General features: G+C 42.1%; 1 protein-coding gene across 6 annotated transcripts in view; it reads right to left on the bottom strand.

Annotated features, from left to right (window-relative positions):
• Positions 1 to 13656, bottom strand: part of BCAS3 (BCAS3 microtubule associated cell migration factor) — a 1455708-nt gene that overhangs the window by 620060 nt on the left and 821992 nt on the right. For all 6 annotated transcript variants that reach the window (XM_088446353.1, XM_088446352.1, XM_088446357.1 and 3 more), the window contains one exon: positions 3248 to 3345. In XM_088446353.1, coding sequence (XP_088302479.1) covers positions 3248 to 3345 — 98 coding nt within the window. The remainder of the gene's footprint in view (positions 1 to 3247; positions 3346 to 13656) is intronic.

Genomic DNA, 13656 nt, shown 5'->3' on the forward strand with positions numbered 1-13656 from the left:
GAGTTTTCTAGAATGAGAGAGAGTGTTTCATAGGTTATGACCAGTGTGGGAGAAGTCATGGAGGCAGGAGTGAGAGATGGTAATCATAGGCTAGGAGAGGCGGCGGTCCCCCGCTGACCAGAGAGGGGAAGGGGTGTGGAAATAAATTAGGTTGGAGATGTAGGTGGGAGATGAAAGTGAAATAGGTGTGTCGGTAAGGAGTTTAAGACAAATCTTGTATGGGATAGGGAGTCAGTGGAGAGTGACAGAGAGGGGCGGCAGAGACAGAATACCACGGAAGATAGATCAGTCTAGCAGCATTAAGGAGAGATTGAAATTTAGAGGTGATTGAGGGGGAAGACCAGAGAGAAGATTGCAATAGTTGAGATGAGACATGATGAGGTAATGTAAAAGTGTTTTGGTAGAGTCAAGGGAGAGGAAATAGTGAATTCTGGTGATGTTCCTAAGATGGAACTACCCTGACTGGCTAAGTGACTGAACGTGGGGAGTGAATGAGAGGAATTAAGAGTTACACCCAGGTAGCAGTCTTGATGAACTGAATTGATGGCATTGTCAACTGTGAGGGAGAGATGAGGAGGGGCGGAGACACAAAAAAAAATGGAAGACAAGAAACCTGAGAAAACATTAAGACATCTAAATCCGCGTACACACTAGACGATATGCTCCATGAGCGATATTGTCTAGTGTTTCCCCTGCAGTGCCAGGCTCAATGTCGTTAACGACATTGAGCACACATACTGAACGATATTGTTAACTATATCGTTCAGTGCTGGCACCGTACCTCATCCCAAAACATAAACGACCTGCGAGACAGCGCGTCGTTGGTCGTTCACCGCATACACACTGGACGATATTGGACGTGATAAACGATAAAGATATTGTTATCGTTCAAATTGTCTAGTGTGTACGTGGCATAAGAGTAGATAGTGAGGACAGATAGATTTGGGGGCAGGGGCGTAAGTTCATTCCAGACGCCCTGAGGCAATTTAGAGTTTGGCGCCCCCCCCCACAAAACAAATATACCCACGCAATCACACCTGGAAAGAATATATGAAGATGATTCAATGGGCCTAGAGGTGTATGATAATTTACATATCAGGTATAAATGTATAAGAGAGTGTGTCCCTGATTTAGTGCTACCAAGCCCCAGGTTCTTGCAGTGTCAAGACCCAGGTATAGTTCTCCTAACATTAGTTCATAGGTACAAACATATATATGTAGTATTCACAATTTGTACATGAGGCATCGGATACACAGCAGGACACCAACATGCATTTCACTGTGGCTTTAGCTCATATACCATTATACCTAATATATCATTTTGTTCCACGGCTCCAGGTGGTAGGTCAGTGTCAGACAGAATCACAGAGTTTCTGCCAACTCTGCAGCAGCATACTGTATGCTGGTGAGCAGTCGTTTGTTGTGATGCATAATCGGCGGTTACCAGTGTGTGGATCTCTGTACTGGTGGTCCCTGGGATAGGTGTCTCAGGTCCCAGCACACTGTCCAGCAGCAGTGACGGGTGCACTGTCGCTTGCTGCAGCTCAGGCTGAGGGGTATCAGATGGGAGCCTTCCTGTCCCCTTGTGCAGGTGTTAGCGAGGTTCCCGGGACAGAGCTAATCAATGCTGCAACAGCAGCAGGTACGTCGCTGCAGAGCTACAGTGGAAGATCAGCGTTCACATTCGTTTTCCTCTGTGAATCACACTATTGTTGCTGTACATGCTATAGATCGAGGAGCCCCTTCAGGGCTTGGCGCCCGAAGGCAGGAGCCTCCATTGTCTCTGGGAGTTACGCCCCTGTTTGGGTGTGTCATCAGCATAAAGATAGTACTGAAGACATAAATTCTGAGTTAAAAGAGTAGTTTGCCAAGGAATGAGTCTTGAGAGTCCCTTACAGGTAATGGGAGATAGGTAGGTGGAGGGTGTAAGGGAGGAGGATTGGTTAGAGAGAGAGTGTCACTAAGAACATGTGAGTGAAGAGAGCATAAAGTGGATGGTCAACTATGTCAAAGGCTTCAGACAGGTCAAGAAGGACTGAGAAGTGACAATGGGATTAAGCAAAGAGGTAACTGGTGACTATGGTCAGGGTTCTCTTATAGAATACTCTCGTAATTTCGGAACCTCCGTTCTGGAATCTTCAAGTGGTGAGTACAGAGGCCGTGGTGCTCAATGCATTTCATATTACATGCAGCACATCAGTTAATACCAAATCACAGGCATTCAGTTGGATCCTGTACATTTTTTCAACACTAATCTCAACACCCCTGCATGTTTTTTAGCTATTGACTACTGCTATAATCCAATAGGCGTCAATTTTGATAGCGAAAAATCATTCCTCTTTTTAAAATTGCCATGTTTTTTCCATTTCATCTTCTTTTGAGCAGCCATAACATGCTGTAGCTAACTACAAATAATACAGATGTGTCCTGCTACATTTTTGCTGCGTACACAGCAAATCGTGCCACGCATGGCACGAGGCGTGTCCCCGCGAGCAGATATGCGCACTGCGTTCGCACCCACTCCGCCATAAAAATGCATGATGCAATCACAGTGTGCGCCATAGCATAGTGTAGTGAATTCCGCAGCAGGTAATCGCATGGCGCGATGCGTGCGCACATTTGTAGCGCGATCTGTATGGAGCTCCGTACACAACTGTGAGTTATACTTATCCCTAAATAGAGGCAATCCATGCTGACATGTGCAGTCAATTTATAATAGAACAATAAGTTTCCATTGCCATAAAAGTCAGATACAGATCTCCATTCCACATGTATGGGTCCTATAATTTTAAAAAGGAATCCAACACATCCATTTCAATTAGAAGTTGCTCAGGCCACATCATTATTTTTTATTATTATTATTTTAGGCACCAAAAAAAGATAAATCATACATAAGAATATATCTTAATGTGTCCTGTTAATGTGTCTGAATTATGGGAAAATAAGCAGAGGGAGTTTCTAATAGAAAAATGAGGACTGTTCAGGGAAAACTATGGCATATAGAAACATATACACGGAATGGATTTGTTTTAGCCATAAACAAAAAGACAACAACATACTGTATACAATAAATAATTATAGAGTAACAATACAATTTTCTTTTCAGTTGTGGACGAGTATTTTTTTTATTATGTTGTAACAATAGGAGACTATTCATATATCAGCACTTCTTATAGAACACAGGCAATCCAAAAAAACCAATATAATCACCCTTTACGGCTAATTGACCATCAAAAGGGCTTCCTACCTGAGCTGGCATCAATAACTGTTGATCCTCCCCTCCGATCAGAAACAGTACGTGGTGATCCAGGCATGCTGACAGGTTCAGAACGAACAGGTTGAATCCTATAACAAGCATTTTACAAGACATGATCTTAATAAAACAAAACAAAAAACTTGCAATGTAGTTTAGAAAAAATAAATACATTTTACATGTTGTGCCAAAGGTATTGATTTCACTAAATTAAGCTATTTACAGTTTATAACTTGAAGTTCTGCAGACTTCACCGTTATCAGTAGCAATGAGTTTTAGAACATTTTTTATTTTTTTATAACATTCGGCATATTGCTTTCAGGCCTGTGTGCTTCAGAGGATGATCGTGTCATCCATATTTCAGAACGTCTCCATACTCAATACAGCCATAATCCTTATTAGGACTATTCAATACATCACAGTTGACATAGCATTAAAATTCCATAAATATTATTCTACAGAGTACAACCTCTTCAAAATCCAATTCCGTGGGAATAACTCCCATTCTAGACAGTGGAGGTTAGCTAAGACAAAAGGCGGATTTTAGTGACATACATTTTCTACATTTATTCAAAAAAAAGAAGGAAAAACATGTAAAATATGTCATGACGTCAAAATCCTCTGAAGTATGCAAAGTGCACTTGATTTGCCCTGAAATAGATAGCTTCAAGACAATTCTCAAAAATGTCCTTCCTAAAAAAAACATGCTTCTCAATAAACTTCCTATGTCTGATGATTATTAAATAATTAATAGCCAACCAGCCATGCACATCTGTATCATGCACACTGCACAATGCGTACAACTCATCAAAACAGAAAATAGATGCATTTTTTTTAAATGCATGCATTAGGCTCTTTGTTTTTAATTATTAATAACTAGCTAAAGTACCCGACGTTGCCCGGGTTTAAATCTTCAAGTTATTAAGTTTTATTATGTGATGTCGTCCAAATCCATCCAGTGGAAGGCCCAGAACAGGTTCCCAAGGTCAAAGTTCTGCCCGGCGTACTCAGCTGTGAGGTCCGCCTGGGACACCAACCACTCCATTACGCATCCCAAACCAATTGCCACCCTCTGTGAAGTTTTCATCCAAATCCACCCAGTGGAAGTCCCAGGCTCACCAGATCAAAGTTCTGCCCAGCTTACACCAACGGGAGGTCTGGCCAGGACCTCAACCCCCTAGTATGTCTTCTGGGATGCAATGTTACCACTATGTGAAGTTTTCATCAAAATCCATCCAGTGGAAGGCTCAGAATAGGTTCCCGGGTCAAAGCTCTTGCCAGCGTCCCTGGGTCAAAGCTCTGCCCAGCATACACCAGCGGGAGGTCCGACCAGGACCTCAACCCCTTAGAATGTTTTCTGGGATCCAATGTTACCACTCTGTGAAGATTTTGTCCAAATCCATTCAGTGGAAGGTTCACAACAGGCTTCCAGGATCAAAGTTCTGCCCAGCGCACACCTACAGAAGGTTCGACCCCCAACCTCCTAAAACCTGTCCAGGATCCAACTGGGCTACCTTGTGTTATTTTCATCCCAATCTATGTCTGAATACATAACCGGACAGACAACAAACAAACAGACCAATTAATTTTATATATTCTCCTGTGAAGTAGGCAGAAAAAGGGGTAGTGATTACGCAGACCATAGTGTTACACCAATTCCCCACTCCCACCTGAACTCCCCCTTCAACGGATCTCCCAGGATCCTCCCAGCAAAGTTGGCAAGTATGATAGTAGAGAGTTTTACTAACCAAGCAAGCACATTAGGCAGTTACTATTATATTCATTATAGACCCTTTGGGTCTGCTTACAAAAGGTGAATCTTTCCTTTACACCTAAATAAATAGCGCATAAAAAGATCTCTACATTACAATTTACTTTTGTGAAAAGAGTTTAGCTCTACAAGTAAGCAAAAACAGTAGGCATGTCCATAATTCTTTTTCTGACCTGCAGCAGTGGATATATAATTAACTTAAATGTAAAGAGTTCCAAATCTCCCATTAGGTGTAAACAAGATTCTGTTGTGCAAGGTCATTCTTGTAGTTCACTTCCCTCAGACTCCCAGTTTTTCTCTGGATTGAGCTAATCAGAACTGGTTAAATATCCAGTCCAGACACACTTATTTGTTTTATAACTTACTTATCAGTCAAATCAAAACCAATAGGTGCTGCTGAAACAACATGATTAGGAAGTGGCAAGCGGTATAAAGAAGTTCAAATATACTGTACACATGCTAAATAATGAGCAGAAAAATGTGTCATTGTTGTTGTTTTTTTTATAAATTCTTTATTTAAATTTTCAAAGTAAAACAACAGCAACCGCATTTCCAGCATATATACTTATACATAGGATCAATTGCACCCACTATTAAAACTGTAGCATTCAATTTCCAAAACAAGTTAAACAACAGGCCGGAAACACAGAAAAAAGGGGGTGGGGGAGACGAGGAAAAATGGGGAAGGGAATTGAAAGGTGGGAGGAAGGGAAAACAAAGTAGATCGGGGGTATAAGCAGAGAGTACAGTATCACGTTAGTAAATCTAAGGCGGAGCAATAGAGCATGACACATGAAATCACACATCATTAGCTTTATATGGAAGAGAAACTTAACCTGGAGTCTGAGGGATTATGGCCCTGATTCAGAGCCGGACGCTCTGACAGAACGCTCGCTCTGAATCAGGGCCGTCCCTCTGAATTTAAGAGCGGCCTCCTGGCCGCTCGCATAGCTGTGGGTGACTACCCTCCTTGTGGTAGGTTCTCGTTGCCACAAGCCCTGGAGTGCTTTTGGCTCTATCAGTGCCAAAAGCACCCCCACTGACATCACTAGTGATGTCAGTGGTGCCGGCCCCAGCCGGTAGGCGTTCCCATGGGAACACCTCCGTCTGGGCAGGCACGCCCACCAAAGGGGGCATGCTGTCAATCACCATCGACCGCACGCCCCCTTTGGTGCTAGACCCATAGCGACGGCTTGGCCGTCGTTATTCGGGTCTGGCGCATGCGCACAACGGAGCCGGCTCCGTTGTGCGCATGCACACTTGGCCAACATCGACCCGCTTGCGAGCACTCACCGCTCGCGAGCGGGTCTGAATCAGGCACTATATCCTTATATGATGTAGAGAATTTGAATTCTGACCAACTACACCACCTGGCAGTAAAATCAGACTGCCTTTCCGGAGCTGAGTGAAATATGTCATCAATATGCATATAAAAATCTCATTTTTGGCACCAGTCCCATAAAGTGGGAACGCCATCTAAGTGGAAGTACTGCTCTAGCCACATTGTTCATGTGCCTCAGCAAAGATTTTTTATACTGAGAAATGGGGATATCTGAGTGGGATTGTAACCAGAAATCTGGACCTGTGGGAATAGAGAAACCAAGAGTTTCTCATGCCAAAGCTATGACCGCCGCCCCAAAATGGGGCAAACAACGGACACTCACACCAAATACAATAATCCTCTATCCATCTGCATCTCCAACAAAGAGTAGAAACAACTGGAGAAAACTTGTCACGACTTGTCTCCTTGAAACAGTTTACCCAGTCAGAACGGGATTACTCCAGTTTCTCCTGCCACTAGGCGATCGGCACGCCTTAGAAAGTGACGTGTCATCCACTGTGCAGCATGATTGGTGCTTCCTTCTATTTGTACACACTGGACTTTTGCCGCCTCGCCGATTATAGCGTATCTGTGAGTTCCATCGGCTTGGATGCATGATCAGCGTTCTGTTCCTCCTTGTGGTGCAAATTTTGGCTGTCCCGAAGTGGCTTCCGTGCTACCTCCGGCTCTCCAGCTTCCCTACGGCTTCTTAGTCGCACCTTCACCACCGTGATGCCATTGGCTCTCCAAACCGCAGCACCGACTACTTACTCCTCTACCATCAACTCTTGCCGAACCTTCGGCACATATGCAGCATCAACAGCTTCCATGCTGTTCCCGACTCTCCAGCTTCTTCTACGGCTTCCAAGCCGCACCTACACCTCTGTGCTGCCATTGGCATACAAGTCGCACCATCGGCTCTCAAAGCCACAGCATTACCATTTACAGTCTACCAACGGCTATTGCTGCATCATCGGTACACAAGCCGCACAATCGGCACATTTGCCACATCACCAGCACATTTGCAGCACTATCGGCTCCCAAAGCCACAGCATTACCTTTGACTGTCTACCAATGGCTATTGCTGCACCATCAGCACACAAGCCGCACCATCGCCACATTGGCCTCACCATTGGCATACTTCACACCATTGGCTCCCAAGCCGCATTTCTCCAAATGTATTATCTGTTCTTCCTGTGCAAGTCTCCTTCTTTTCATCTCAGGATTCCAGTTGACACTCCTGTAAACTGCTACTACTCCAAGCAGTACCAGTGAGCAATTTATCTCTAAGGGAACAACGGATGGTTGTTAGTGGCGGAAGACCTTGTAGAGTGAGTTCTAGATGGCTTACTATGAGTGGTCACTGTTAAACGTAACAGTGTAAAATATCTGGACAACGGTACCACCTCATCAACACTTTATATTGTGTTTCTAGAATTTCTAAGCTGGAAAAGTAAGCATTAATATATTGAAATACTTTGTCCCAATTGAGCTGAATGCCCTTGGAAGCCATGTCTTTATCCCAAGCGTCCTGATATGTCGAGTTGGCCGGGAGGTAAGTGGATAAAAGGAGTTGGTAAATATTGGAAACAACATGTTTAGGGGCGGTAGCAGTTGTTCACAGAGACTCAAAAGGAGTCAAAGCTCTACCCAATTGGACATTCACACCTAAAGTGGAGACAAAATGACGTATTTGCAGATAAAACCAGTAGTCCTGGTCAGACAAACCCACCTCATTAGCTTAAGTGGTATAAGATTTAAAGCCACCCTCAGAGATCAAATTTCCCAGTCTACTGATACTTAAAGCTCACCACTTGGCCGTTACGCAACCTGAAATTCCGGGTATAAAAAGAGGATTGTGTATTATAGAGTGAGGGGAGAGAATAAGGAAGATACACCAGGCCTTGCTTGCAGCATCCTCCACAACGCTAGGGTCAGTCCCATTGTCGGGTGATCCGAAAAGACCACTTTGTTGCACCACGGAACGGCAGATAAATGTAAATTAGTAGTGGCAGATTCAATTGCTACCCACTGTTTCTCCTGTGAATTCCGATACCAATCTACAATTCTATTATGTACCATGGCCTGATAGTACACCATAACCATAGGAAGTTGTCTACCACCGTGAGATCTGCGCCTAAACAAAACCTCGTGCTTAAACATTGCTTTCTACTATTCCAAAAAAGTTTAATTGTTAAAAAACATTCACCTATATGTTTCCGTATAGGGCAAACTTAAATAAAATTACATCAATTACAACTTTGGTTAGTGCATATACTAATTTAGTATTTAAATAATTTAAATTCACATTACGTACATATGCATTGTGTTTTTAAAGTTATAGTTTTCTATTACTTCTTACCATAACTGGTAGCAAAAGGAATCTCTTCCACTGTCAAACACTCAGTTGAGCAGTGATTCTTTTCACTGTTCCTTTCGGAGCAGTGACACTAGTGTGCATGTGTGACCTACGCACAAGAGCCCCGACATCAGGCGGAAGGAGCCGGACAGGAGAGGAAGGAGCTGGACAGGGGCGGAAGGATCTGAAAGTGGGTAGTGGGAGCACTCGCCATCTGACGATGGTGAAGCGATGCTCCTGCAATCAAGCTCAGAAAATATTGTATCTGATTGGTTGCGATGGGCAACCACTCCTCTTCTAAAAACCTGCACTTTAGCAAATATACCCCCTGCTTTTATAATGTAAAGCTTGTATTTTGTCATTGACATTAATGACATTTTTGGCATCTGGATATATTTTAGTGCTATTCTTGGTCCAATGTATTATTATTATTATTATTATCCTTTATTTATATGGCGCCACAAGTGTTCCGCAGCGCCTTACATAGTACATAGAACTAATAAGTGAACAAGAAACAAGTAACTTACAGTACATTACAGTGCAGGACAGGGACACAACTTATATACATTGCTGAAATAGTGATTAAAGCACTCACAATAAGCTGCCGGGAGTTGGCGGTCCCGTGTTAGGTGCCCTAATGGGGAGTAGAGAGTAGAAGAAAATGTAAAGAGAAGCACATGAGGGAAGAGGTCCCTGCTCATGAGAGCTTACATTCTAAGGGGAGGGGCAGACAGACAGGCGTGACACAGAAGGGGAAGATAGGAAGGAAAGAGCATGAGGTGGGTTAGGAGGAGTGCTGGAAGGCCTTGATGAATGTATAATATATACTGTACATATGTGCACTGCTAACTGCATTACCCCCCATTCCACCCCTTATTTTCTTTCTAGTACTATTCTTGGTCCAATGTTTAATACATACTGTACAGGGCGTAACTAGGTCTATGAAAGCCCCATACAAAAGTTTGTAAGAGCCCCTATATATATAACACATGTAACTTTGACAAGGAAGATGGGACCCTCTCAAATCTGGGCCCCATAGCAGCTGCATCCCTTGCACCTATGATAGTTTTGCCCATGATACATCAAAACATACCCTTCCACCACATAACAGTGTCGCTCTCCCTCCCTCCTGCCTCTAACGTGCCTACTTCCTGCACTCAGGTCCCCCTCTACACACTCATGTCTCATGTCATCTGTCAGTCTTCCCGCTCCCCTAGATTGTAAGCTCCTAGGAGCAGGGTCCTCCTCCCCACTGTCTCACAGCCTTCTTCTCAAGCACTTCAATGACAGCCTTCACCTTCGCAGCTGTATTGTGTATGGAGAATTGTGTTGCTATTTGTTACTTGTGCTCTGTTTATATTTTGGTTACTGTATTGTAATGTAATGTTCTGTGCACCCCTTACTGTATGTACTGTATGTACGGCGCTGCGGACCACTTGTAGCGCCCTATAAATAAAATGTAATAATAATGATACTGTACATAGATATGTACACTGCATTACCCCGTATCCACCCCTTATTTTCCATTATGTACCCCCTTTATTACTGTTATTGTTGTGACAGAGCTTGTGAATCCTCTATAATGGATTACATGCACTCCAACACTATACATTTCAACATCTCATACCCAGGAATCAGGATGGGGCATCATGCTGAGGCTGTGCCTATAACTTGGTGAAACACTAAGCTGTCTCTTCGCCACCTCTCCTCTCCAAACACATGATCATGGCAAAACAAACCAGTAGGGAATGGGAGACACATTACATAGCCAAAAGTATGTAGATACTTGAACATCCCAGCCATATGTGCATCATAAAATCTCATTCCAAAACCATGGCAATTAATATGGAGTTGGCCTTGCTATACTGCTGTAATATCATCTTCTGGGAAGAATAGATTATGGCTGCAGAGAATTCATCCAGACACAAGAGCATTAGTGAGGTTGCACACTGATTTTTGACAATAAGGTATGACTCACAATCTGCATTTTAATTCTGCAGAAAGTGGTTCCCTGACATGCTGCAAACCCATATTTGTTTATAAGGCTTGCAGATGGTAAAGTGTGATTCATCACTCCAGAGAACACTTTTCCACTGCTCAAATGGCGCGGTGTGTGTTACACTACTCCAGACAACATTTGGAATTGCGCATGGAGATATAAAGCTTACGTGTAGGTGTTCAGCAATGGAAACCCAATCCCTGAAACTCCTGACAAACAGTTCTTGTGCTGAGGTTTTTTCCCAGGATCAGTTTGTAACTTGGAAGTGAGCATTGCAACAGGGGACAGAATAGAGAAGGGTGAAGGAAGAAAAGAAAGCAACAGGTGGTATGTTATTATTGTGGTTGCTCACATACTGTTGCCATATTGGAGAGTGAGTCTCTGCCATTGCAGTTCATCATCAGAAACAAAAAATAATGTTATATGGTTAGCTATGACAGTAAATGTGCTAAATACACTTGATGACCACTTGAATGGATGGGGGAGAATGTTGCATCCAATTTGCTGCAGTTTCACAGGTAGCCGCTACAATATATCTGATTAATTTGTTTTGAAGTTTGGTAACAAAAGGGGCATTCAACAGGATGAGGAGAAACCTATGAGAGAGGAATCTCCAGATTCAGGTATGGACAATAGGTATTTCAAGGCAAAGCAGAATGGTGATAATTTTGGGCAATGTTACCAAATGTGACTGAAGGAGTTATCTGCTTACAACCTGTTCAGCTTCTGCTTAAGATGTTTGGGGGAAATGTATGTAATTTAGTGGGAGAAAGATACCACCAGTATAGTAGTTTGTAGACATTTTCTATCATCTTTACACAGATTGAGCTGGAGACCATATTTGCCTAATTTCTTGCCATTCTTCATTATACAAACTCTCTCCCAAATAACTTTCCCAATCCGTTCATGGGGAGCTCTAATGACAGAACCACCTGCCTCAAGTTTCTTGTACATTTTGGACACTACCTTAAATGGAAGATTGTCCAAGGGATTTGAACATGGTGAGCGGTCTACTTCACAGACAAGATTTAACCAAAGCAGGAAAATGTCATTGTAGGAACTGCAAAAAAATGCTTTGTTTACGAAGTGTCGTTCTGTTCGTGTTTATGCCCGATTTTTTAAAAGGGCATTGCTTTTTCTAGTTGTGTCTTGCTAGTAAAAGCACTACCCTTTTAAATATCAGGTAAAACCACAAACATAAGTGTCAGGTTTTACAACCTGACACTTCCAAAATAAACCACTGGGTCTGTTAACTTTATTTTTTACATCAGAAAAAAAGAGTAAAGGTGGAGTCTCTAGTAATATTATTGAGATATCTAATTCCACCAGGTGACTACGTCTCAAAAACTACACAGTCTGATAAAATTCCAGTACTGGGGCTAATTTAATTCTCTAATTGACTCTATTCCAAAGCTTATGTATATATAAAACGCAGTGGGATAGTTTAGGGCCTGTTTAGTACATCTAGTCTTTGGAAGCCAGAGTAGAGACTTGCCATATTATCAGACTCTCAGATTTAATTAAATACCATATTCTCATAGTTCTATAACTTTTCCAGAGTATACACTGTAATTGGTAGCATCTATGCGAGCGCACAGCCACTGTGAATCGACTTTTGGAAACTGTTGTCATCATTATCAGTTTACTTGCACAAACCCTATATATGGTGTACAAGATCTGTCGGAAATCAGACTTTGCTTAATTTAGTCGACATGCAAATACCCCATTACCACTCAGTCACACCTACTGTATTTAGCCACGAGTGGAGACAAAGGTGCGTACGACTCTGAATTGCCCATAGATGCATGTACTTGGCTACGAAGTATGTGCCCTGCTAAAAATCAAAAGATTTGTCTTCAAAATGGAGTTTGTGCAACTCTGCCATTTGTCACAATTTGAAAAATATTAAACTAGATACTTGCCAATTCAGAGAATAATATTAGTATATTTTATCTGTCCATTGTGATAAAGATTTACTTTGATTCTGGTAAAAATATGTGAGCCCTAGTTTTAGTAACCTACAGAACCTCCTAAAGCAGTAATAACTGAAACCAAATGTTTTCTCTACTCAGTAATTCTGTGCATTAGCTTGGCCGTAGTTTGGTCTATTCCTTAGTAAGGATGATATTTTTGGGCTAAGTACTGCTCACCAGGTTAAGCAACAACATTTCAGTTGGGTTAAATCCAGAACTTTTACTACACTAATGCAATTCCAAAATCATCAACCATTTTGTTGTAGATTGACCTTCCTATTAGAAAATCATGCATTTCATGTATTGCCTAACCCAGGGGTATTAAACATGTAGCCCTACAGCTGCTGTAGAACTACAATTCTGGACATGCCCTAATAGCAAAATTGTTATAGTGGGATGCTGAGATGTGTAGTTCCACAGCAGCTGGAAGACTGCATGTTGAATACCCCTGGCTTAAACTTATTTATCATTTTGGAAGTTGCAATCAAACCAAATTAAATCTTACTGCAAGAGAATAGTTTGAATATTTATAGCGATTATTATTTCTGTGAAGAACCTTTTCAAGCTCTCTGCCTCGTCTTATATTAAACACATCTACATACTGTTTTGGTTATTTGACCCTGCTTTAAAACAATGAGTATTATTATTATTATCATTTATTATATGGCGCCACAAGTGTTCCGCAGCGCCTTACAATGTATGAAAACAAATAGGTGACAAAAGACTTACAGTACAATACAATAGAGGACAAGGACATGGATAATATACATTGCCACATTAGCGACCATAACACCCATATAAGCAGCAGAACATAAGCAACCAAGTGTTAGATGCCCTAGTGGTGGGTAAAAAGTAGATGAAAGTAAAGAAGGGAGAAGCACAAGAGGGTAGAGGGCCCTGCTCACAAGAATTTACATTCTAAAAGGGTAGGATACTACAATTGGATTAGGATTAATGAAACCACAAGGCCTAAGCAAAAG

This window comes from Taudactylus pleione, unplaced genomic scaffold (genome assembly GCF_031769625.1).
Source record: "Taudactylus pleione unplaced genomic scaffold, aTauple2 ptg000397bl, whole genome shotgun sequence".
Taxonomy (NCBI): Eukaryota; Metazoa; Chordata; class Amphibia; order Anura; family Myobatrachidae; genus Taudactylus; species Taudactylus pleione.